The sequence below is a fragment of the Medicago sativa genome, chromosome 6 (genome assembly GCF_051527215.1).
Source record: "Medicago sativa cultivar Bolivia chromosome 6, Bolivia_mono, whole genome shotgun sequence".
In the NCBI taxonomy this organism is placed as follows: domain Eukaryota; kingdom Viridiplantae; phylum Streptophyta; class Magnoliopsida; order Fabales; family Fabaceae; genus Medicago; species Medicago sativa.
Window position 1 is genome coordinate 39,918,979 of NC_140754.1, and position 25,101 is coordinate 39,944,079.

Genomic DNA, 25,101 nt, shown 5'->3' on the forward strand with positions numbered 1-25,101 from the left:
TATATCGATCCATCTATCTATCTCTATCTATCTATCTTATCTTTGTGTTTGATATTTTCTATTGCATACAAACTCTGACCAGTTCTTAAACACTTAGAAAGTTTTTTTTTTTTGTTTAAAAAAAGCCAACACAATTTAACCCCTCCCCTTCTTGTGTTTTTCTCACCTCCCCCCCTCTCTTCTTGTGTTTTTCTCACCTTCTGGTGCATGTCAGAAACAACAAAAATATAGCAGAAAATTCTTCAAATGTAAACAGGTTAAAAGATGCAATGTCTATTTCTTGACGTCAAATGTATGTAAAAAAACCTTGTAGTCAACCTTCTTCAATGATTTGAGACAAATATTGGGGAAAAATTATATTGTAGGCATTTTTGTGGATGAGGTGAAAAAGTTGTTGAAGGAATAGTGAGGTAGAAGTAGGTCTGCTAGTTTTACGAAAATAATTTATTTGCAACGGTAGTTAACTACCATTTCAGAGGAGGCGAACTGCAATTAACTACCTTTGTGATTTTTTGAACGGTAGTTAGCTGTAGTAGGGGAACAACAAATTTTTGTTAATTTTTCAACATTGAGGGTCAAACTAAAAGGTAAAAAGGTTTCCACCCGTAACAGAAAAAGTTAAACAATTGGGGTTCAATTATGATTTTTAATCAGGGTTTGAATAATGATTTTTAATATAGTGCTTTGTCCCTATAAACTCTATTCTATGTTGGTTTATTGTAGCTCTTTTTGTAAATAAAAGCTACGATAGGTATATGATTTTTCTGCTTTCAAATATATGTATTGAGACTGTTATTTATCTAATAAAACTTTAATATATCATAAATTGTATGTAATTATTATATATAGTGTAGAAGCTATTATAAATGTATAACCACAATCTCTAAGAAGTTACAAATGATTAATTATCTCTAAGTTACAACTTAGTCAACATAAACATCAAAATCTTCTTAGGTAATATGAAATATTCCTCAAACAAATATTCATCTGTCTTATTGGTCGTCTCTGCCTTTTTGCCCAAAACAAGCGATAAAAGAACTTATACAAACAAAAATATAGCATGATACACTTCCATATTTTGGGAACTTCCTTCACCTGAAGAGAAAAAAATATATTCATTATAAATAACGCAGGTAATGCTTAGTAGGCATTATATTGGAATTTTTATTCAAAATAAATCTTAAAACACGAACATGTAAAACAAGCTCACTACTAAATCTTTAAACCATAAACACTAAGGGCCAACTTGATGGACATGATATGATATTGAGTTAGATAGAGACATTATATGATATGAACACAGTAAACATTAATCATATTATGTGTCTGATCTGATGTGCATATGATAACAAACAAGATATCATTATTTTATCATAATTAAAATATAAAATTACTCGTAATCAATTAATAATTTTAAAATGGCAAGAAATTAATTATAACAACAAACACAATATATCATTATTTTAAAAACAACATAATATCATGATCATAAATAAGGAATGAGAAACATAGAGCAAGCCATAAGAGAGCTACATCAAATGATTACACATCAAATGCAAGAAACATAGAGCAAGCCAATAGCCGACACCAAGTAATAGTTGTTACAACTTGCAACAGCCAACAACAGTAGCTCAATGTTGATGCTAAGGTGGGACTAAAATTGTATTAGACCATAGGTATAGAAAATGCTACAATAAGATGATGTAGAAGCAAAAATGAACCCTGTCACCTAATTGTAAGATCTAAACAGCCGCACAAAACTTCCACGGTCATGATGGTGAGCATAATACCACTATAATCCACTAGAGACCGAAAAATTAATAAAGAATAATAACCCAAAGTAAGCATGAACCAACTAAAAGCTAAAGGATCCAAAACTACAACAAAACAAGGTGATTCCAAAACATTGGGACCAAGGTTATCAAAATCGGGACTTTACTTCAAGTCGAACGGGAGTAGCAAGATCGGGACTCGTAAAATCGCAATCAAAATCGAAGGATTTTACTCAAGGACTTTAGTAGAATCGATATAGGATAGCAAAGTCGGGACTCGTAAAATCGCAATCAAAATCGAGGATTCTACCAAAACAAAAATAATGTTAAATATATGTTATAAATTGCATATAGTCATAAATGACTAAAGTTCAAAGTCCATAAAATACATATATATAGATGACTCAAAGCCTAGATGCAAATATTCTTTAGTAGTCATAATAATGTTACATAACCTAACAATGCTTAATAATCCCGTGTAACAATTGAGGAAGTGAAAGAATGAATTTTTTTGGCCTTCTGGGTATTTATAGAACTGGGTCATGGATTCAAATCGGGTCAATTTACGAACCGGGTCAAAAATTGACCCTTATCAAAAAATGTACAAAATCCTTCAAAATCCATCAAAATCGTGCGATTTTGAATGGATTTCACGATTTTGTGCGACTTTGTGCGATTTTGATAGGATTTTGCCTGTTTTTGGGACTTTGCTATGGATTTGAGTCGTTGAAGCTACGCAAAGTCGCAAAAACCAGGATTTTAGGACTTAAGTCGCGTTTTTGATAACAATGATTGGGACTACCTAAGATAAATAGATTCACCAAAATGTACATAAAATGCAAGAGTCTAGAAAGGCTTATATATTTACACAACAACAGTTCAGGTTCCAACATCAATGATAAAAAATTAAAAAAATATTGTAGTGTATAGTATAATCATTCACTACTAGCACATATAATTAGCACATGAAACTCACCATATCGAAAAAATATCATATAACTCTTAGGTCAAGCATGAACTGACACCATTCTTCCTTAATTTCTTCTAGTTTATCTTTAGAGTATGTTAAGAACCGGAAATCTTCAAAATACTGCATATATAGTATAAGATCAAAATGTGACTAAATTAAATTTAATTATATATATATATATATATTAAATATTAAACGTACCATCTCTCGAATCTCATCCAGATTTGAAGTGATAATCTCTTTCATAAACCTCATCACAAAGTACCCACCATCTTTACCATTTTGTTGGCGAGGACACTACAAAAGTAAAATATGTATTTATATCAATGAAATTATTTATATTCATACACAAAATTTTGGAGGTAGTTATATTATTAAACCTGTACTCGGATCCATGAAATGTTGTTAAATCTATGCTTTTGTATTTGAGCTTCACTTGAAAAGCGAAATACTTTCAGACATCTACAAAATATAAATGAATATTTAGAATAATCGTACACAAGCAGTCACACACACACAATTTTAATAAATCAATATACTTACGTATCAAATATTCCCTTCATTGTTGGGTAATTGCTATAATCATTATGTAATGGATCTAAATAATATATGATTTCTGACATGGCATCAATGACAATCAAAACCCAATGTCCCCTACAGAAATGTCCGATTAGATTATCATCAACAAAAAGTTAGAAAAATGTTCGAAAACAAAATTTTAACGAAAATCTTACCCAAACGTATGAATGTAAAATGGTAGAATAAACAACTTATGCATATCTTTGTATTTCATAAATTCCTGAATCATGTATTGTTTGACCAATTCTGGATCTGTTTCAATTAACACCAAGGATATGCGATGGGGAGATAAGAAGGAGAATTTCCTTGTTAAATCACGCTGGTACACCCATTTTTCATATAAGTGTCTACAATGAAGCAATAATATTAGATTCTATTAAATGTTTCCTTCATACAAGTAAAATAAATTATTCAGACATTTTAAAGTTATTTGGAGTACCTGATATATATGCAAATAACAGAGCCACCTATTCCTGCATCTTCGAAAAGCTCATTAATTTGCTCTTTAATCACTTCCTCTTCATAATACCTACCGAAAATACTTTCGTCCATAGGTATCTTACACGTATCTGTGTTCTTCATTGCAATTTCTACAAGTAACCAAAGCATAAACACAGCTTGAGACATAGGTGGACGACCCTTTCTAAGGGAAGGCTTTTGAAGTTTGGATATTGAAAGAATTTGTTTTGGTGTTGTGAATGGGTTATTGTTTGGTGCACCCTTCAAACGACTGTGTACTCTATGCGGCAGCTTATAAGAGAAAAAACAATTGCAGAGAGGAACTAGGTTAACTTTTACAATCTCTCATAATGTGGTAATGGGCTAGGCCCATTGGTCTAACCTAACAAACTTAACAAGATTAGTTTTTTTTTTTTTTTTTGCTAATGAAGCACTATAGGAATAAAATATCACATAGACCTTTAAATTAATGTTGGGTCTTTTCTCTTGCTACCACTTTTATTTTTATTTTTATCTCTATAAACTAACCAACCATCGCCTCACCGTTTTTCTCCTAATCCTCTCTAAAATCCAAAAGATTTTCAGCCAGATGTATATCGACATCAGGTGGAGCTCTCGTCGCTTCACGACGGCACCACCTCTCCATCCCATCGAATCCAAATTTTCTGTTTTCAACCCTTGTCATTGCTGAAGGGTGGATTTGTTATAATGTTCGTCTTTGTTGCCTTCTGGGTTTATGTTGCGAGGTTCATCACCGATTTCTGTCCGAGCAGCTGTCGTCTTGAGTGGCGGTTGCGTGCTTGGTTTTGAACGAGTATCGGTTTCAGATTTGTAGAGATTCATGATTCAAGACGCATCTGGAACTTAGGTTCTGGATTGTGTAGTTCCGGTTCTATTTCAAAACCCTTATAAGTGTGCTTAATTCTATTTCTCAGATATGGGTCGCTGTGTACGGGTCCCTTGGGCTCGAAAGTGCTGAAAATGCTTGCTGCGATCTGACGTAGGAGTTGTTGGTACATGAATCTTGTCCGTGTTGGCGGTCAGTTTAGAAACCATCCCTTAAAAAGATATGCTCTTGCTTGTCTCTGGCTACTTGGCTCGTTCAATGCTTGTGGTCGTTTATACATCATCTTTTTTTGCAATTTGGTTTTGAGTCCCGCGTTGGGCTTGCTGGTTTGTGCTTGGTGTATATTTTTCTACAAGGCATTTGGGTTCATCACTGGATTTAGGTCTATTTGGCTAGGTTATACCATTTTTTGAATTCTTGGTTATATTACCCTATCTGGATTGATTTGTGGTTGCTGGGTTAGGTCTATGTCCTCCAGCTTTGCTTGTACTTCTTTTTATTTGATATATTTTGTTTGCTTAAAAAATATACATTTATTTTATTTTTTTTAAAAAGACAAAATGAGATATATTAATAACGAAAAAATATTCTTTCCAGCACAAGACGTACCAGAAATAGAAAAACTAAGTACAAGCATTACAAAATCGAGGTTAAGGACAAATCACTCTTAACCTATAGAAAAAGAAAAATCTCATGAAACTCTTAACCAATACCCAAACAAGAAAAAAGACAAAACCACCGAAAAGATAACAGCTTGATTTTGTCCAAAAGCTTGTCTATACACTTTTATTGATTTTTAAAAAATTTGTTGTTCCTTTCTTTCTAAATTTCCTAGTTACACGAAAACCATGTAAACTACATGATTTAACATCGCATTCTGTATCTGCCTGTAAATGAATAAACTGAACAAAATGATCCAAAATACTAACCCAGCCCTACCTCCATCCACACCATAGTGTCATTGAAATAGATAAACATGGTTAATTTGGCCAGTTGTAATTTGAAAGTAACAAACAATTTTCTATACTCGTACTCAAATTTTCATAAAAAACATCGTTCATATTTTTCAAATGCTAGCGCAATAAAAAGAGCGGAAAGACGGGCATGTGCGTGCCCGTCCTTTCCCTATTCCTCGTAATGACAATGGTGAATACCACTCTTAGACTTGAAACCATTATGACCCCTAGATGTGGACTCAAGTGTTTTAATGTCATTCAAACGTTATCTGTAACAAGATAACAATAAAGTCATTTAATGGGCAGTTGAAGAATCATGCTGATGGACATAGGTGCTCTAGATGGGATTTCCTCCTCCTGCATAATAGGAGTTATATCTTTAGGCCTCTTGGTGAAATATGACTATAAAATTGCAAGGCCATGCCGAATTAAGTTGGTATGAGATATTGGACTTATTTGTTACCCATTATATTTTGGGATCAAGAAATATAAATATTGAATTATGCAAGGGTGACAGAATCTATGTGTTGTATTCAATACAGATATAAAGGGAAAAGGGGTAATTATACACATGAACATTATAATGGAAAATGTTTCGTCAGATCACTTGAAATTCTTGTCACTTGGATAACAGAGATGTGTGGGTAGAAACAGCTCCCTGTTTATAATATTAAGTATAGATTTAATATAACTGCCAACCCTTACAAGAACTTATGGGGTCCTACACATAAGGACAATGGACTTATAATATGGGGTGCAATTAGCATATGAAGTTAATTAGTTAGCAAAGGCAAATGAGTTAATGGACTTACAAAAGCCCAAATTGTGCATGTTTGACTTGCAAAGCACACAAGTAGTTCTATAAATAGAACCATTGTGCTGAAGCAATGACAAACTACTTTACAAAAATGCTAAAACCACAAACTAAACCCTAGTTCTCTCTGAAACTCTGATTGCTTGGCTAGCACGGGGAACTAGAGGATAGTTGTTCGTGTGGACGAGTAGAGGCGTTGCTACATTACATTTCTATGATTTTTTTTTTCACTTCAAGAGATAACAATTATATCACTGATTCATGTTAATTTTGTAATGATCCAAGGAAAGAAAATTAGAAAAATTAATTTTCGTTTCCTTTATGATCATGATTTCCCAATTACGAAACGAGAAATCAGATTGTTTTTTTTACTACTTTATGTTTTAATTTGATTAAACATATTAAATTTAAATAATAAAGAGAAATTAAAATTTGCATCGCACCATGTTTCTGTTTTGGATGTTCGATTTGTTTGAAGCTTAAGAATCGATATTGGTGAAGCGTCAATATATCGTTCATCCATATAGAGTGAAACATGTTGATTGATCTTATATATGTAGGATATGTATAATCTCTTTTTCGATCTTTGTTCTCCTAGGACTTCTTTTTTCAATCATCACAACCAAAGATATTCACGTCAATGCATATATTCACAAATCATTATGGAGACGATAACTAACTACTTTATTACTTGTTACGATTTGGTGCACTTGCCAATTTGTCCATCACTCAACCCTTTCTTCTGCTCCAAACCTATCACGGGCCTTCTAAGACCATGGTAGCCCCACCAAGACGTACATAAAAAGCGCCTCCATGCTACTTGAACCTTCCAAACCTGTCTTGTCCAAACTTTCCTGGTGTGATCACTTTTCGACTTCGTGACCTCACCGTTGACCATCCACCCACATCCCCCATGTATATATCACCTTGAGTGGACCTATTCCTCTCCTGGATGGACTCTCTTTGGGCGATGATGAACTCCGGTGTGACTGCCCTAGTGATAGCCTAAGATTATCGCCTCGCTCTACCTCTCTCTCTCTCTCTCTATCTCTCTCTCTCTCTCTCTCTCTCTCTCTCTCTCTCTCTCTCTCTCTCTCTCTCTCTCATGTTTTGATTAGTTTTACATTAACGATGCATACATATTAAACTCTTAAATCTATGCTATATATAAATAAAATACATGGGTTTGGGTTGGCTTTTTCATTACCTATTCTACCCTCCATTTAAACTATTTTAAATACTATTTTATCCTTTAATAATATTGTTTTAAATTTTAATTAAAACAATTAAATCCCATTAAAATAAGAAATATCGCACTACAAAAGGAACAATTTTATTTACACAATATATGAAGGAGATAGGGATTTTGGACTGAATTTTATAATTCCAATTATACCCTTAATAAAATTTTACTATATTAATGTTATATTTGCTGGTGGTATTAAAAAAGATAAGTATTTATATTATATTTGTTAAATCATTGTTGTCATTATAAAAGATAATTATAGTTTTTTGGGTTTGTTACAATTTAAAAGTCACAAATATTTTTATTTTATAATTCTAACCAGATTCAAAATTTCATATAAAACACCGTTCATAATTTACTCGTGTTAGCGCAATAAATAAAATGAAAAGAATGACTTGTGAGTGCCCGTCATTTAGATAATATTTTTATTGTACGAGGAGATCATGTTGAAAGTGTTAGATAATAGTTTATTTTTTTGACAAAAGATAATAGTTTATTATTAGGTTTATTTGGTTGTGCTGAATATTTTTTAGGGGTGTGGTTATGGTGCATAAGGAAAATCCTTATGCACCATGCATAAGGATTGCATAAGTCCAGCCCATTAACCTGTAGCCCAACAGAATTACTTCCTACACCCCCCACAAAAGGCAACATTTGGAGAATATTTGCATTGAGGCTTCTCATTGATAAGAGTGGGTAGATCGCATCTTTGTTGAGAAGAGACATACGAACCAGTAGCTTTCGGCTTTGGCTTGGGACCGGCTTCACTGCTACGACCATGAAGATCTTCTCCCATGGAAGGAACCACAATTTGTTTTGTGCAAGGAAGCAACGCATCTGCACATTTCTGCCAGTTTTACCATGTTGTCAAGCTCAACAATAAGAATCATCAACTACTTCTTCAGAAGTTGCTGTTTTACCATTTTCAACACTGCACTTAGTGATGAATCGAATTATGTTAAATTCAATATACTGAAAATTTATTGAACACATTCAATCCAAAATGCAAATAACAAACAATAGTAAAACCAAGATGCTAAGTTTGATGCTACCGAGCCTGGAAACTACCTAGCATTTTTTTCTTTCTTTCTTCAAAGTGATTTGTATGGAACTATTGTACAAATATAAATATGATGCAAAATCTTTTAAAATGTCTGCGAAACCATTGCTAATTTGCTATGACCACGATGGTAACATTAAAAATAGTTTTTTTTTTTTGAGTGAACATTAAAAATAGTTTAATAACATGAAATAGTTTAATAACATAAAAATAGTTTAATTACTGAAACCATAAGTATGGTTTAATGGTTTTGATTGTCATGTATGTGAAACCAAGATAATTGTGTAATGGTTTTTAATGAAATTATTATTGTTAGATGGTTTTGAATAATGATTAAGATGTTATACACTGAAATTATTACTGAAACCATAATTATGATTTAATGGTTTTGATAGTCTTCTATGAGAAACCAAAATAATTGTCTAATGGTTTTGCTATGGGTATGGTTTCTGTGAGTTGTACTTTGAAACCATTTTGCTGTGGAAATGGTTTCTGTGAGTTGTACTCCAAAACCATTTTACTGTGAGAATGGTTTCCAGCAAGAACAACATGAACAATATTTTTCAGCAATTCATTTTTTGATCAAAGGACCAAAGGACCTCAAATGTCAAAATATCATTCTCATTTCAATTATGAAACTTTATAAAAAAAAAAAATTGAGGGATGATAATTTATAGACAGCACAAATAAATCAAATAAAAATTTAAATTCAAATTTAAAACAAAACTCCGAAGTCAAATATGGTTACAAATCTATAAATAGCATCAATTATTCATACGAGAACTTAAATCAGAACTATAGTTTACACAAAAAGTTTGAAAAAGTAGATACTAATGAACAAATTCAATAAACCACTAAGAAACCTTTCAGAATATAAGCTTGAAGAAGCAAAGGATTAAGCTGAATCGCTCTATCACAATCCTTAATCACGTGCTTATGCAGCTCCAATTGACTGTAACAGAAAGCTCTGTTGCTTGCTGAAAAACAAGCATAAGAACAAAATTAAATAACGAATTAGCATAATTAACAACGATTAACAAAAAAAATTAATCGGATAGGGATGAAGATTGAACCAGATGTCTTGGGTAGTGGTGGATTGAGAAATGAGAGAATCGAGGATTCGAATTGCCTTGGACCAGTCTTTGGTGCTGCAGAGCTTCGCTAGCTCGGTTCGTTGCGAAGTTGCAGGTATCGCCATTGATGAAGACGATGAACGGATTGGAGTTTGTTACGATTGGTTTGGTTCAGCGGAGTTTGTTACGATTGGTTTGGTTCAGAGGTTCACCAGGATGAAGGTTCATCTCTTTTGTTCATTTGTTTTTTTGTTCTGTACAGTGTGATGCAAAACAATGGGAAAGAGCTGAAGCACAAGATTATAACACGTGTCCCTGATCTGATGGTTGTGATTAAATTATGCATGGTGCATAAGTTATGGCTTATTCACCATAACTTTTGCCATTTTTTAGTAGTTGTCTAACTTGCTGCTTTATTATTATCTTTGTAACCCTAATTTTCAGTGGCGGAGCCCTTCATAGGCCCACCCGAATAAATTTAAAAATCAACGATTATAGGTCTATTTTGCAAGATTTTTTATAATTTTGTGTCGGTTTTAGGTTTCAGTTGATCCAAATTCCCGCAAAGTGATGTAGTGGCCCACCCGAAAAATTTAAATAATTCAATTATAGGTCTATTTTGTGAGATTTTATACAATTTTATGTCGGTTTTAGGTTTCGGTTGATCCCAATTCCTGCAAAATGGTGTAGTGGCCCACCAAAAAATTTAAATAATTCAATTATAGATCTATTTTGCGATACTTTAAACAATTTTTCAACGGTTAATTTTAGTGACCCACCCCAACTTTTTTTCTGGCTCCGCCACTGCTTATTTTCAATCAAACTTTCTAGAAACCCGAACCCTATATTCTTGTCTTTCTCCTCTTTTGCTATCTATTTTGTTAACACAAGTAATCCCGAGTACGTGAATTAAAAAAACAAGCTCCATAGATATACTTTCACATACAATTACTATTTTATCTTCTCTTTTTTTTTCTGTTCATCTTCAGCAAAGTTATATGGCAATAACCATGAAAACGATGGCGTGTGGGGGAGTATCAGTTTTACGGTGTTTTTACATAGTTTTAATGGCAGCGGCACTACTTATAGGAGTTAGTGATGCAAAAGAGAGTGCATTTTTATCAGATGAACCACCATGCGATGAATTTTACATGGTTAAAGAAGGGGAAACCTTATTACTCCCTCCGTCCCAATTTAATTGACCTACTTTGGTTTTTCACACAGATTAAGAAAAGTGTATAAATAAAGGGGAAAGTGGAATATATTGTATTGGGAATGATAAAAGTAGTATTATTTAGTGATATATTGTATTGGGAATGATGAAAGTTGTATTGAAAATTGAAATGGGTCAGTTATTTTGGGACACTTTATTTAGAAAATGGGTCAGTTATTCCGGGACGGAGGGAGTATAGTATAGCCAGGGACGGACCCACGTGTATGATACTGTGGGCCTGGGCCCTCACTACTTAATTTTTTTTTTAAAAAAAATACCCCATATTCTCCTAATAATTCAATGGAAGTGTAGTCAACAAGAATAGTGGCCCACACTTACAATTTCCAAATCCCAAATTGAAACAAAAGCACACGACATAGAGAAGAAAAAACCCTCATTTTATCTCTTGCTTGCTACTGCATCTCTTGCTAGCTACTGCATCGATCTCCTTGAACACAACATAATCCACATGGTTTCAAAGACATAGGTACAAGCTCTTCTCATTTTATCTCTTTTTAGAAATTGAAATTGGAAATCCCTATTGCTCAACCTTTGTTTCTAGGTTTTGTTAATCCCTCTTTTGATTGGTCTTTCTGGGTTGTTGAATAGAATCTTTATAACCTCTATTAATCACTAAAGTAAGTTATTGTGAAATTTTAGGTTATAATGTTTATGTTAAATGTAATGTATTGGTTGTTAAATAGGGGTTTTTGTATTAGTTCATGTCATGTGTTGTGCGTGTAATTTTAGTTACAGGAGCAAACTTTATTGCTTTAAAACAATGGATTATTAGTTAATATAAGGATAAATATTTTATATACAAAAGTTTTGGTAGTGCTTTTGCTTATTTGAGTTTCTTGTTTCTATTTGCAGTAGTTAGCAATGGAAACGTTTTACAAAAGGAAGCCACCTTCCCCTTCGGAGGAATCGTCATCGAGCACTTGATGAATGTAGAAGTATAAAATTGGGTCCATCCTTGGAAAAAAAGTTTTTGGAATTTGATTTGGAAATGCTTCCTAGTGATCCTGGTTTAAGGCCAAAAATGGCAGATTATCATCCAAGTGATAGAGAAGAAATTAGGAGATATTATTTGCAAAAGGGTCCTTGTCAACCAAAAGAGATGAATTTTCCACTAAGAAAATGTGGGGAGCACTTTCGTAAGTTTAATCCGGATTGGTATTCAAAATTTGGCAATTGGTTGGAATATAGTCAAATGGAGGATGCAACATATTGCTTATATTGTTATCTTATGAGATCAGATGTTGAAGAACATAAAGGAAGTGGTGATGCCTTTATAACACAAGGTTTTACAAACTGGAAAAATAGTGACAGGTTTAGAGTTCATGTGGGAAGTTCAAATAGCTTTCATAATCAAGCATGGTTAAATTGTCAAGCTCTAATGAAAGAAAAGCAACATATTGAAGGTGTCTTGTGCAAACAGTCCCATCAAGTTAGAGAGGAATACCGAATTCATTTGACTGCCGTACTTGATTGCATTAGGTTTTTATTACGCCAAGGTGTAGCTTTCCGTGGTAATGATGAGGCGTTGTCATCAAGCAACAAGGGTAATTTTCTTGAACTTTTGGATTTTCTTGTTAACCACAATGAAATTATTTATAAAGTTTGGAAGAAAGCTCGTGGAAATTTAAAGTTAACAGCTCCTAAAATTCAAAAAGATATTGTTGAAGCTGCTGCTAAGGAAACCACTAAAGCTATACTTGATGATCTCGGAGATGATTTGTTTGCTATTTTGATTGATGAATCTCGGGATGTCTCAGTTAAGGAGCAAATGGTTGTGGTTTTACGTTATGTTAATAAGAAAGGGCAAGTTATTGAGCGTTTTCTTGGTATTGTTCGTGTTACCAATACAAGTGCTCTATTATTGAAATCTTCTTTGGAATCATTATTAGCAAAACATGGGTTAAGTTTGTCCAGAGTTCGTGGACAAGGCTATGATGGAGCAAGCAACATGAAAGGTAAATATAATGGCCTCATAAGCTTGATATTGAAAGAGAATTGTTCTGCGTTCTACATTCATTGTTTCGCCCATCAACTTCAATTAGCTCTGGTGACATTAGCGAAAAAGCATACTGAAATTGCATCATTTTTTAATTTCGTTGCTAGTTTGTCTAATGTTGTTGGAGGATCATCTAAGCGTCAAGATTTTCTTCGTAAAAGTCAAATTGCAAGGGTGGAAAAAGCATTGCAACAAGGAGACATCTCTAATGGACGTGGCAAGAATCAAGAATCTACAATTAAGAAGGTGGGAGATACTAGATGGAGCTCACATTATGGTACCTTACTTAGTATAGTTTCTCTATTCCCTTCCATAATTGATGTGCTCGACATGATTGAGGATGATGGACCAAGTTTAGAGCAACAAGGAGATGCAGTGCTTTTAATGAAGTATATGCAATCTTTTGAATTTATTTTCATCTTGCACTTGATGAAAAAAGTTTTAGGGATTACTCATCACTTATCTCAAGCATTACAAAGAAGTTATCAAGATATTGTAAATGCAATGAAATTAGTCAAAATGTCTAAACAAAGGTTACAAGCTATAAGGGATGATGGTTGGGATTCTTTGCTCAATGAGGTTTCATTATTTTGTGAACAACATGATGTTGTCATTCTAAATATGGATGATGCCTATATAACATACAAAAAGTCAAAGCGCAACTTGCCAAAAGTCTCTAATTTACATCGCTTTCAAGTTCAAGTGTTCTATGAAGTGATTGATCGCCAACTTCAAGAGTTGAATAATCGTTTTACGGAAGTGAGTACAGAATTGCTACTTTGTATAGCTTGTTTAAGCCCGAGAGATTCCTTTTCAGCATTTGATAAGGAGAGGTTGAATCGTTTAGCTCAATTTTACCCGTTAGAATTTTCTCCAGTGGAATTATTGGCACTAGATGATGAGCTTGATACCTATTTTGTAGATGTATGCTCTGATAGTGATTTTTTAGAATTAGAGGGGATTGGTGATCTTTCTTTAAAGCTGGTGGAGACCGGAATGTATCCATTGGTATATTTGCTTTTAAAGTTGTCTTTGATATTACCTGTTGCAACCGCCAGTGCTGAAAGAACTTTCTCTGCTATGAGTATTATCAAGAATCGGATGCGAAATCGCATGGGAGACGAATGGTTAAATAATTGTTTGGTTACTTATATTGAGGGTGATATTTTAGTTGGCATTGAAAATGAGAAAATTATTCAACGTTTCCAAAATATGAACAACCGTAGAGGAAAATTATGATCTATATGTAAGCTTTGGTTTGTTTCTTCTTGGCGAGGTCTTGGCCTAGTCCCCCTCCTTTTTTGTACTTGTTTTTTGTTGAATATATTTTGGTGATGTCTCTCTATTGGCCTACACTCCTAAAAATTCCTGGGTCCGTCCCTTAGTATAGCGGAGAAGTGTGATGATCAATCTATCTTGTTCTCCAATCCAGATGTCCATGATTCGGAAGATATCGTTCCTGGTGTCATACTTAGAATAAACCCTAAGTGGTGAACACTTTGATACATATGGAGTTTGATTGGGTATGTACCGTTTATCTAATTTTGGTTACGGTACCCAACCAAACTCGTAGGTAGCTATGAATTTTCAACATGATTAAGAATATTTTAGATATTTTTTAAGCAAATTTGGCTTATTCTATCAGTAACATTTTCTTCATAACTCCATTAATGAGTGTAGGGTTTTAACCTAATGATTTAATGTTGTTGACATTTAGAAGTGAATGAATTAATTACATGACGTGTGCTTCACCTCAATTTATATCCTGAGAATAATTCTTTTTTCTTCCCTCAAAAAAAAATAATCTTTTTTCTGTTCCTTTCTTAATTCTGGAATTGGATCACCTCCTGCACCATATCTGTCCGAGAGTTTCTTTTTTGACAAGGAATACTTCCAATTGACACATGGAAATGACCTTAATACCCCTGGCGGTATTAACAACCGCTGGTAAACACGCCGGTTGTTAACTACCGCTGAGTGTCAGCGGTTGTTAACAACCGCTAAGTTCTGTATGTTAAGAACGCAAACAGCTTCCAGTTTCTGGTTCAACTTCAAAACAACACAAAACCAACCCAAAACCAACTTCACCCCAACTTCAATTGCATGGATTTGAGGCAAATCTCTTCAAGTAATTAACAAGTAAGTACCTTTCTTCCTATTTACATGTAATGTAGGCTGTTTAGATTGTTAGTTTTCATAATTTTAGCAAAATGTTTAGGGTTTAGGTTAGGTTTAGGTTAGGTATGAAAATTGGAAATTATGATAGAATTAGATGTTGTTTAGGCTTGGTTATGATGGCATTGTTGTTTAGAGTAGGTTTATGTTCAATGTAGTTGAATTTGATGTTGAAATAACACTAATTGTGCTAGTATTTTAAAATGCACTTATGGTGTTTGATGAAATGCCTAAGTGAAATAATCTTGCTTTTTTTGTGATTTTTTTTCTTCCAAATATGTTAAATTTAATAATGTATATATGTATCTGGTATTATGGTTATGAATTGCGATTAGTATTGGTGTTGGTTATGAGTTGTTTATGAGTTGGCTATGAATTGAGATTAGCGTAAGTGTTGGTTATTAGTGTTGGTTATTAGTTATTTTTATAAAGAACTTAAAACTACTCTGAGTAATGCATGTATATGTACAATGTTCTGTTACGGATTCAATATATTATTAACTATGTGTATGTGTAAATATGAGATGTTTTAAAATATGTGTATGTGTACTTGTAAATTTTCTTTGAAGTACATGCATTCTCTAAATTGATAGAACTAATATTAATATATGTTTTTTAAAATTTGTTTTGTACAGATATGGCTAGGGATACGGATGAGCAGCAGCGGGTTATTAGAGAGGATAGGATGCGGAGAGGTAAAGAGACGAGTACCGCTAGTGCTCGGAGAGAAAGGAGGGCTGATGACCCGTATGTCCCTAAGCCTCGGAAGCGCAGGGACCCGAGGATTCATGGAGAGGGCTCACAGTCACAGGCACATGTGGATGACTCCTCCCAGGTGGTTGATCCGACACCAGCGCATGATTATGCTGGGTATGCGGATGAGGGTTTTGCTGGATATGATCGGATGGAGGAGGAGAGGATGTTTTATCAGCCGCCGCCGGAGGCCGAGGCACAGGATGAGGAGATGGGAGATGATGAGCGGGTGCCAGAGGATGTAGTGGCAGATTATATGGAGGCACATAATGTTATTCCCGAGGGTGAGCCTGAGCGTCAGCCTCGGCCACGACGAGGTGGTCGTGCTCGGCGGATACCACCCTATCCTGCTGGAGAAGCTCCCTTTCCTGGAGGACCTCAGACCTTGGCATTGTTGTCCGACTACGCGAGACACGTGGCGAACCCTCTTTGGGTGAACCACAATAATGTAAGTGTTTAAATTGTTTAAAATTCTTTAAATGTTTAATTAATTAATATAACGTAGTGTAAGTGATTTAATTAATTAATATAATGTAGCTTAAGTTGTTTAATTAATTAATATAACGTAGCGTAAGTGATTTAATTAATTAAAATTAGGTAGCGTAAGTTGTTTAATTAATTAATATAACGTAGCGTAAGTGATTTAATTAATTAATATAATGTAGCGTAAGTTGTTTAATTAATTAATATAACGTAGCGTAAGTTGTTTAATTAATTAATATAACGTAGCGTAAGTGATTTAATTAATTAAAATTAGGTAGCGTAAGTTGTTTAATTAATTAATATAACGTAGCGTAAGTGATTTAATTAATTAATATAACGTAACGTAAGTTGTTTAATTAATTAATATAACGTAGCGTAAGTTGATGGTAATATTTATCTTAATTTCTTTATGAATTTATTTTATAAATTTTATTATCATGTTAGACTATTTTATAATGTTTTAGATTTATTGAATATTTAACTCGAATAATTTATTTTGTTAGACTATTATTTATTTTGTTAGACTATTATTTATAATGTTAGACTATTATTTATTTTGTTGCAGGGATGGATTTTGGAGCATTTGCCAGGTCCTTACCCAAGGAGGCGTAACCCGGATTGGGACCCGCGGACACCATGTGTTGGGAGATGGCTCACTACCAAAGGCCATACGAGTGTGCACCATTACCGATCACGCATGGATCGCATGGAGGTGGATGACGTCAGGTTTTCTACCTATGGTGATCGCAGAGACGTCCACCCATTTCAGATGTTGTGCACTTACTCTGGATGGCTCATGTGCGGGAAGGAGAGGGTGTACCGTCATTTGCCTGAGCGGTGAAGAGGCAGTTCACCTTTGTGCAGGACATTCCCAGACATCCTTCAGCTGTCCCTCAGGTGCCTACACAGATGCTGACTACCGTGTTGATGGACACTACTGCATGGTTAGTAGGTGGTTGGGTAGATGGGTGTCAGACACCATGACATCATGTTCCTGGCTACATGGCTTGGTATGCCACAGTCTCTCACCCTCGCATTCTCCCACCTAATGAGGGATCCCCTCCCAGGCCGGCGAATGTGGAGCAGCTGATTGAGGAGGAGCATGCCAAGGAGATGCCTGACACACTGACCATCGTCCGAGATGTGGCTCACATAGCCCAAGATATTGCGGCCAGGCATGGCGAGATGACCAAAGAGGAGGTTGTCCAGGAGGTCCTGCGGATAGTTAGTGCTACTGAGCCCGTCCTTACTTATCAGATTTCCAGGCGGCGCAGGGGGCAGCAGAGGCAGGGTAGGCAGGGCTGATTAGTATTAGGATTTTTTTTGTATTTTTTTGACTATGATGATCATGATGTGTTATTATGACATGTTCGATACATTTTCCTATTTATATGACATATACGTACGTTTGTTAGTTTTATATTATTTCTTGCGTTTTAATTTTACCATGTTCCTGTTAAATATTGGATGAATATGTTTAGGTATTATTAGATGAAAATTTTAGAAGAATTTTCAATTGGTTATTTGATAAAAATTTTAGATGAAAATGAAAGTTAAAATTGGTTAGGAAGATGGAAATGAACTCCTGGAAAATGGGCAAGCACGTAGCGGCAGTTAACAACCGCTACATTCAGCTTCGGCGGTAGTTAACAACCGCTGGGTACCAGCGGCAGTTAACAACCGGCGTATTTACCAGCGGCAATTAACAACCGATGGGGGCATTAAGGTCATTTCCATGTGTCAATTGGAAGTATTCCTTGTCAGAAAAGCAACCTTCTATCTGTCCTGCCATCTTCCAGCCCATAATCCAACGGCTGAGAGACAAAGTAAATAAAAAAACAAAAAAAACAATTTTAAAGAAGAGAGAGAAACAAAAGGTGTGTTCTTTCTCTAAAAAAAAAAAAAAGGCGTGATCTTCTTCCTTTGCCTTGAGTACCATGACGGCTGTGTTTTCATTTTTCAAAGTTTGCCACACAAATTTGTATCCATATTCCATAGAACATATATCTTTAAAATTTCCTTTTAGAAACTTATGCCACAATAACTCCGTTTATCACCACCAATGGATTAGATTAAATAAAAAATCTTAAAATGATAGAAATTTTGAGAAATCTGTAATTGAATTGAATTGAATAGAGGGAAAAGATGAAGAATAAGTCGTTGTTTTATCATTAAAGAGCCTTCTGCGTTTTTTTCCCTGCAACACGAAATGCTCTCTGTTTTAACGAGCAAGATATTTTGCATGCGCTTAGCATAATTTGTTTCTCCACAGAAGGATAAGGATCTGATTGCTGGCATGCCGCCGTCATCGTCAAAACTCGCCTTCCACCATCGTGCAAAGGCCACCATCTCGTTGTCGTTGTGCGTGGTCACTGGATAATTAATTGAATATAGCTTTGTTGATTGTCAAAAAATTGAATATAGCTCTGTATTATATTTTATTTTTATTTTTATTTTTATTTTTCTCATTTTAACGGTTGGATTGATCGAACGGTGGAAAATGGCGCAGGAGAGATGGCTGGAGAGATTAAGCTGGAGAGAATCCGGATCCCTTAATTCTTATGTTATGGCTAGATCATGTGGTCCGTCAAAAAAAAAAATAGATCATGTGGTAAAGTTAGAGATTACATGGTTACTATTTGGCATTTGCAGTTTTGTTATTTAATGAATGTCATGAAGATTGTTATTTAAACATCAAAGTATCTTTTGGATCATCATCATACTTCTATAATTAGAATTAACATTCAAGTTTTGGATCATCAAATCACACATAAAGGTTTTAGAGATCTTTGCAGTGACATCACAAACACAATTGTAGCCCCATCGGCCGTATTTTCCCATCTTTTGATGCAGTAATAAGGTTCGTGGGCACTCGCAATCTAGAACCATGGTTATTGCATACTTACTTTTGGAATTTTCGAGAGGTCAAATTCATCAATTCACTCTTTTCAAGTTATGCACATTCTATTGTACAAACGTTCTATGAATTCTCAGCGAACAGAAAAATTAACAGCACAATATTTCATTTTTCATTGTAAATGGTCAAAGGGACCTTGGTCTGCTAGGTTATGGTTTTTTCGCTTTTTTCTTCAATTGATATATTTTGGTTGTGAAAAATAAATAACATTTATAAATGAGGGCCACGATTAACGGCTCTATGTATCACCGAAATTTCACATCGAAGACACATCTGTTGTACAATATGTGTCGGTGTACAAGATACTTCTCAAGATCAGAATGTGTGTTGTTTGATCTTGATCAACAATTGGTTTTGATGATTGATTGATTGCAAGAAATTAAAATCTGAATTAAATTCTAACAATACTAACAAGTATTTCAATAAACTTGAGTAAATTTATATTTCAATCCTTGAAGTTGTAAAGTACGTCAACCTCTCAAATTTAAGAAATATCAAATTAGTCTCTTAAATTAAAGAATCTCGATCAATTAAGTTTTTCCATCAAAATATATATTTGCTATATATTCATCAAATTCAATAAAAGAACTACATATCACTTAGTGTTCATGAGCTTGTAATCGTGCATTGGCACCTTAAAAATGTGTTAGCAACATAACTTTCAATTGGCTAAGCTATGATATATTTACAGAATGAATATTCAACATAATATTATATCCTAAGTAACTTAGAGAGTAAAGTGAAATATATTTACAGTGTAAATATGATTATTTACTTTATATTTATATATCAACAAGAGTTAGTTGAACTTGAAGGACATTTTATGGTGTGTTTATATTTACCTTATAATATTGCATTTGAACTTTTCTTCAAAAAAAAAATATTGCATTCGAACTTATATAATCAAGAGAAATGATATTTGTACAACCATTTTCTAACAACTTTTGTGACAACTTTCTCTTTCATATTCACAATATATTTTTACTTTCTCTCTCTATTGCTTTGGTTTTCGTGTAAATACATAATTTTCTTTGTAAAATCATGGTTGTCAATGTGGTTGTCAATTAAATTGATGTTCAAATAACATTTCTCTATAATCAATTCTTCAAAAATGTAAGAAGTGTTGTTTTCTAGTTAAAACTTGTTTTTTTTTTTTTTTGCTTCTTTAATCGGTGTCTAGGATAACGGTTAGCATGACCCTTATTTTAATTGAGAGATATCTTTAAAAACATATAATTTAGGTGGATTTAATTGAAAGATTTCAATTAACTTAAATTTATTCTTAACCATTAAATTAAATGAAGACCACAGTATTAGTATACTATCTGAACACTATATTTTTAACACTATCCACCACCAACCTCTCAAAGTCAAAATCCAGCTACCACCATGGTTTCCCTTCCATTAGCTTGAATCACCATTTTGCAAAACAAGAATATCTCTGATTCATCATTTCTAGCATTTGAACCTTGGATTTGTTCCCCTTTGCTGGAATTTTCTCACTTTCATAAAACAGAATTGCATATCTTCCTCGAGAAAAGTTATCTCCAAGACAAAGTTTGATTCGTTTCTGTTCTCATACCTGCGAAATGGCTGATGTTTTACTTGGAACCATGATTCAAAACCTTGGATCGTTTGTTCGACAGGAGCTTTCAACCTTTTTGGGTGTTGGAGGATTGACTGAGAAGCTATCTAGTAATCTCACTGCAATTCGGGCTGTCCTCAAAGATGCTGAAGAGAAGCAAGTAACAAGTCATGCTGTAAAAGATTGGCTGCAGAAGTTAACTGATGCATCGCATATTCTTGATGATATATTAGACGAATGTTCGATAAGAATAAGATCCAAAGCACATGGAGACGACAAATGGATCACTCGTTTCCATCCTAAGAAGATTTTGGCTCGCCGAGGTATTGGAAAGAGGATGAAAGAGGTTGCTAAAAAGATTGATGTTATTGCTGAAGACCGGATCAAGTTTGGATTACATGTGGGAGTCATGGAGCGTCTACCAGAAGATATGGAGTGGCGCCAAACTACTTCTGTCATCACTGAATCTGATGTATATGGAAGAGACAAAGATAAAGAACAAATTGTTGAGTATCTTCTAAGGGATGCAAGTAACAATGAAGATCTCTCTGTCTATTCAATTGTCGGCCACGGTGGATATGGAAAAACAACACTTGCTCAGCTGATCTACAACGATGAAAGCGTAACCACCCATTTTGACTTGAAAATATGGGTTTGTGTTTCCGATGATTTCAGTATAAAGAAAATCCTACATTCTATCATAGAATCTGAAACAGGACAAAATCCTAATCTCATGTCTTTGGAATCGATGCAAAAAAAAGTTCAAGAAGTTTTGCAAAGCAAAAGGTATTTACTTGTACTAGATGATGTGTGGAATGAAGACCGTGTTAAATGGGACAAGTTCAAGTTTTTGTTGCAATGTGGCATTACAAGGAAAGGGTCATCAATTTTAGTCACAACACGACTTGAGATTGTTGCATCCATCATGGGAACTCACCCTGCTCATCATTTGGTTGGTTTATATGATGAAGACATTTGGTCTTTGTTTAAACTACATGCTTTTGGACCTAATGGGGAAGAGCGTGCAGAGCTTGCAGCAATAGGCAAGGAGATAGTGAGAAAATGTGTGGGTTCACCTCTTGCTGCCAAGGTTTTGGGAAGCCTTTTGCGCTTTAAAAGTGAGGAACATCAATGGCTTTCTGTAAAGGAAAATGAGCTTTGGAATTTATCTGAGGATAACCCTATCATGTGTGCTTTGAAACTAAGCTACTTTAATTTGAAATTGTCCTTGAGGCCATGTTTTACTTTTTGTGCTGTTTTTCCTAGGGATTTTCAAATGGTGAAGGAAAGTCTCATTCAACTTTGGATGGCTAATGGACTTGTTACATCTAGAGGAAACTTACAGATGGAGCATGTTGGTAATGAGGTATGGAATGAATTATACCAAAGATCATTTTTTCAAGAAGTTAAATCAGATGTGGTAGGTAACATAACATTCAAAATGCATGATTTAGTCCATGATTTATCTCAGTCCATTATGGGAGAAGAATGTGTGGCTTCTGAGGTTTCAAGCTTGACCGACTTGTCAATTAGAACTCACCATATAAGTTGCTTTGATACTAAAGGAAAATTTGACTACAACATGATTCCCTTCAAAAAAGTTGAATCCTTGCGAACCTTCCTTGAGTTCAAACCAACCTGCAAAATTTCATATGTGTTTCCATCGATCACTCCTCTCCGAGCTTTACGTACAAGTTCTTTTCAACTCTCAGGATTGAAGAACATGATTCATTTGAGGTACTTGGAACTTTACGAAAGTAAGATCACAACCTTGCCTGAATCTGTTTGCAGGCTGCAGAAATTGCAAACCTTAAAACTTGAACGTTGTGATTCTCTTTCTAGTTTTCCAAAAAAATTGACACAATTGAAAGACCTTAGACATCTTATCATTAAAGATTGTAAGTCATTAGTATCAAGTCCATTTAAAATCAGGGAGTTAACTTGTCTGAAAACATTGACCATTTTCATTGTTTGCTCGGAAATTGGGTTTCGTTTATCTGAGCTGCAGAACTTACAATTAGGAGGAAAACTACACATCAGAGGCCTTCAGAATGTGTCAAACGAAGAGGATGCTAAAGAAGCTAATTTGATTGGAAAGAAAGACTTAAATCACTTATATTTGTCATGGGGTGATTATCCTAATTCACAAGTTAGACGTGTTGATGCTGAGCAAGTACTGGAAGCTCTTGAGCCCCATTCAGGTCTTAAGAGATTTGGGATGAAGGATTACGAGGGAATAAATTTGCCTCCTTGGATGAGAAATACTTCTCTTCTAAAAAGCTTAGTTTGTATTATTCTCTATGATTGTAAAAACTGCAAGCAACTTCCCCCACTTGGTAAATTACCATGTTTAACTACTCTCTTTTTATCTGGAATGAGAAATTTAAAGTACATTGAAGATGGCTTATATGAACCTGCAGCCGAGAAGGCTTTTACGTCATTGAAAAAATTGACGTTGCGTAACTTACCAAATTTAGAGAGGGTGTTGGAAGCCGAAGGAGTGGAGATGCTACCCCAACTTTCATTCTTAAGTATAGAATGTGTCCCGAAACTTGCATTGTCGTCCCTCCCATCTGTTGAGTTTCTTTTTGTTACCGGAGGAAATGAAGAGTTATTGAAGTCCATTTTTAACAACAATTGCAATGAATATGCGACTTCGTCCCCACAAGGAATTGCTGGTAATAATATTTATAATCTTAAGTTACTTTACATATCAGACTTTGCCACACTCAAGGAGTTACCTGATGAACTCGGCACTCTAAGTACCTTAGAAGTTCTTCACATTCAATGTTGTGATGAAATTGAGTCATTTTCAGAGCACTTGTTGCAATGTTTGGGTTCTCTTCGGACTTTGTGCATTCATTCATGCCATGGATTTAAGTCTCTGTCTGAGGTTACAAGACACCTAACTTGTCTCGAGGGACTTGAAATTATTGACTGCCCACGGTTCATTTTTCCACATAACATGAACAGTCTAACTTCCCTTCATCGACTAAAAGTCTCGGGACAAAATGCCAACATACTAGATGGCATAGAAGGCAACCTCTCGGTGAAAAATTTGTCTCTAACTAATTTTCCTTCTCTGACATCCTTGCCAGACTGGTTGGGTGCCATGACTTCTCTTCAAAGATTAAAAATCAGTGGGTTTCCGAAGTTAAGGTCACTTCCAGACAGCTTTCAGCAACTCCGAAACTTGCAAAGGTTAAGTATTGTTAGTTGCTCTATGTTGGAGAAGCGATGCAAGAGAGGAATAGGAGAAGATTGGGATAAGATAGCTCACATACCTGAAGTTGAATTGGAATCTAAATTTGATGCAAAACCAACATTTTGTGGTAATATAATTTACTCCCTTTTCTCCCTTTCTCTTTTTTGCGCTACTGTGTTTGGTTGATCTTTTCACCAAATGTGCAATGATTTTTGGCATATATATTGAACAATGGGTGCAGAGAATATCATATCAACATGGAAGATGGGGAAGCATACCTCGAGTGAATTTGACCAGATGATTGATATTCTCTAAGTGAAGAGCATATATCTTCATCTTTCTGTGTAAGAATCTCATCCTATATATATGCAGAACAACTTTGGTCATCAACTTAATAACTTAAGTACCGTAATAGGACTTAATCATGCCTCCCTTCCTATTAAAGGAAACACTTCTATGTTTTATGCTTCAGTTGTTTGGTTATGAATCTGAAATTCCAACTACATTTTGAAGATGTGTCCTATTTATTCTTGTAATTACAAATATGTGTGCGCACTTTTTCAGATTTTGTATCAATGATACCAGTTTTTAATAGCCTACAGAAAAGTGGAAGTTGTTAAGTTCTGTTAGTTTCTTGGTTAGAATTTTCTTTGGCAGATAGTTAACTTGATTTGGTATTATATTATGATTGAGTTGGATATGGAATTTCTTCAACAGTCCAACTGTTCAATTTATATGAGCGACGAAATTTCTTTATGGGGTTTTTAATTGTTCCTTAGACTTCTTCCTTCATTCCCTTCCTTTGCATCTTTGTTTGACATTCTAAATTTTAAATCTGAGTCTTTTTTTTTTACTAATCTTGAGTCAAAGTTAGATCTTCAACAGCAGTTGCACGATGCAGAAGTTCCAGTCTATATAAACGAAGCAGTTTCTAATGCTACAAACAGTCATAATAATTATCATCGGGCAAACAAGAA

General features: G+C 34.6%; 5 protein-coding genes across 6 annotated transcripts; 3 read left to right on the top strand and 2 right to left on the bottom strand.

The window, feature by feature from the left end:
* Nucleotides 1-826: 826 nt before the first annotated feature.
* LOC146915085 (uncharacterized) lies at nucleotides 827-5,147 on the bottom strand. The gene is made up of 7 exons (XM_085716278.1): nucleotides 3,761-5,147; nucleotides 3,477-3,668; nucleotides 3,286-3,396; nucleotides 3,123-3,204; nucleotides 2,944-3,039; nucleotides 2,749-2,862; nucleotides 827-1,095 (listed from the first exon to the last, which is right to left on the bottom strand). The coding sequence occupies exons 1-6, from the start codon at nucleotides 3,946-3,948 to the stop codon at nucleotides 2,764-2,766; spliced, it is 768 nt and encodes a 255-aa protein (XP_085572404.1). The 5' UTR covers nucleotides 3,949-5,147; the 3' UTR covers nucleotides 827-1,095; nucleotides 2,749-2,763.
* A 3,118-nt stretch (nucleotides 5,148-8,265) lies between these two features.
* Nucleotides 8,266-9,985, bottom strand: LOC146915086 (uncharacterized). The gene is made up of 3 exons (XM_085721233.1): nucleotides 9,777-9,985; nucleotides 9,556-9,676; nucleotides 8,266-8,490 (listed from the first exon to the last, which is right to left on the bottom strand). Exons 1-3 carry the CDS (start codon nucleotides 9,899-9,901, stop codon nucleotides 8,266-8,268), a joined length of 471 nt encoding a protein of 156 aa, XP_085577359.1. The 5' UTR covers nucleotides 9,902-9,985.
* A 1,296-nt stretch (nucleotides 9,986-11,281) lies between these two features.
* LOC146915087 (uncharacterized) lies at nucleotides 11,282-14,351 on the top strand. 2 transcript variants are annotated; one of them, XM_085717656.1, is made up of 3 exons: nucleotides 11,282-11,476; nucleotides 11,552-11,627; nucleotides 11,863-14,351. In XM_085717656.1, the coding sequence occupies exon 3, from the start codon at nucleotides 11,999-12,001 to the stop codon at nucleotides 14,243-14,245; it is 2,247 nt and encodes a 748-aa protein (XP_085573782.1). In that variant the 5' UTR covers nucleotides 11,282-11,476; nucleotides 11,552-11,627; nucleotides 11,863-11,998; the 3' UTR covers nucleotides 14,246-14,351. The 2 variants fall into 2 exon arrangements, with proteins under 2 accessions (XP_085573782.1, XP_085573781.1); XM_085717655.1 differs by lacking the exon at nucleotides 11,552-11,627.
* A 3,068-nt stretch (nucleotides 14,352-17,419) lies between these two features.
* On the top strand, nucleotides 17,420-17,722 carry LOC146915088 (uncharacterized). The gene has a single exon (XM_085721235.1). The coding sequence runs from the start codon at nucleotides 17,420-17,422 to the stop codon at nucleotides 17,720-17,722; it is 303 nt and encodes a 100-aa protein (XP_085577361.1).
* A 3,019-nt stretch (nucleotides 17,723-20,741) lies between these two features.
* LOC146915089 (disease resistance protein RGA2-like) lies at nucleotides 20,742-24,594 on the top strand. Its single transcript, XM_085717657.1, has 3 exons — nucleotides 20,742-24,251; nucleotides 24,366-24,448; nucleotides 24,485-24,594. Exons 1-2 carry the CDS (start codon nucleotides 20,924-20,926, stop codon nucleotides 24,437-24,439), a joined length of 3,402 nt encoding a protein of 1,133 aa, XP_085573783.1. The 5' UTR covers nucleotides 20,742-20,923; the 3' UTR covers nucleotides 24,440-24,448; nucleotides 24,485-24,594.
* Nucleotides 24,595-25,101: the final 507 nt, after the last annotated feature.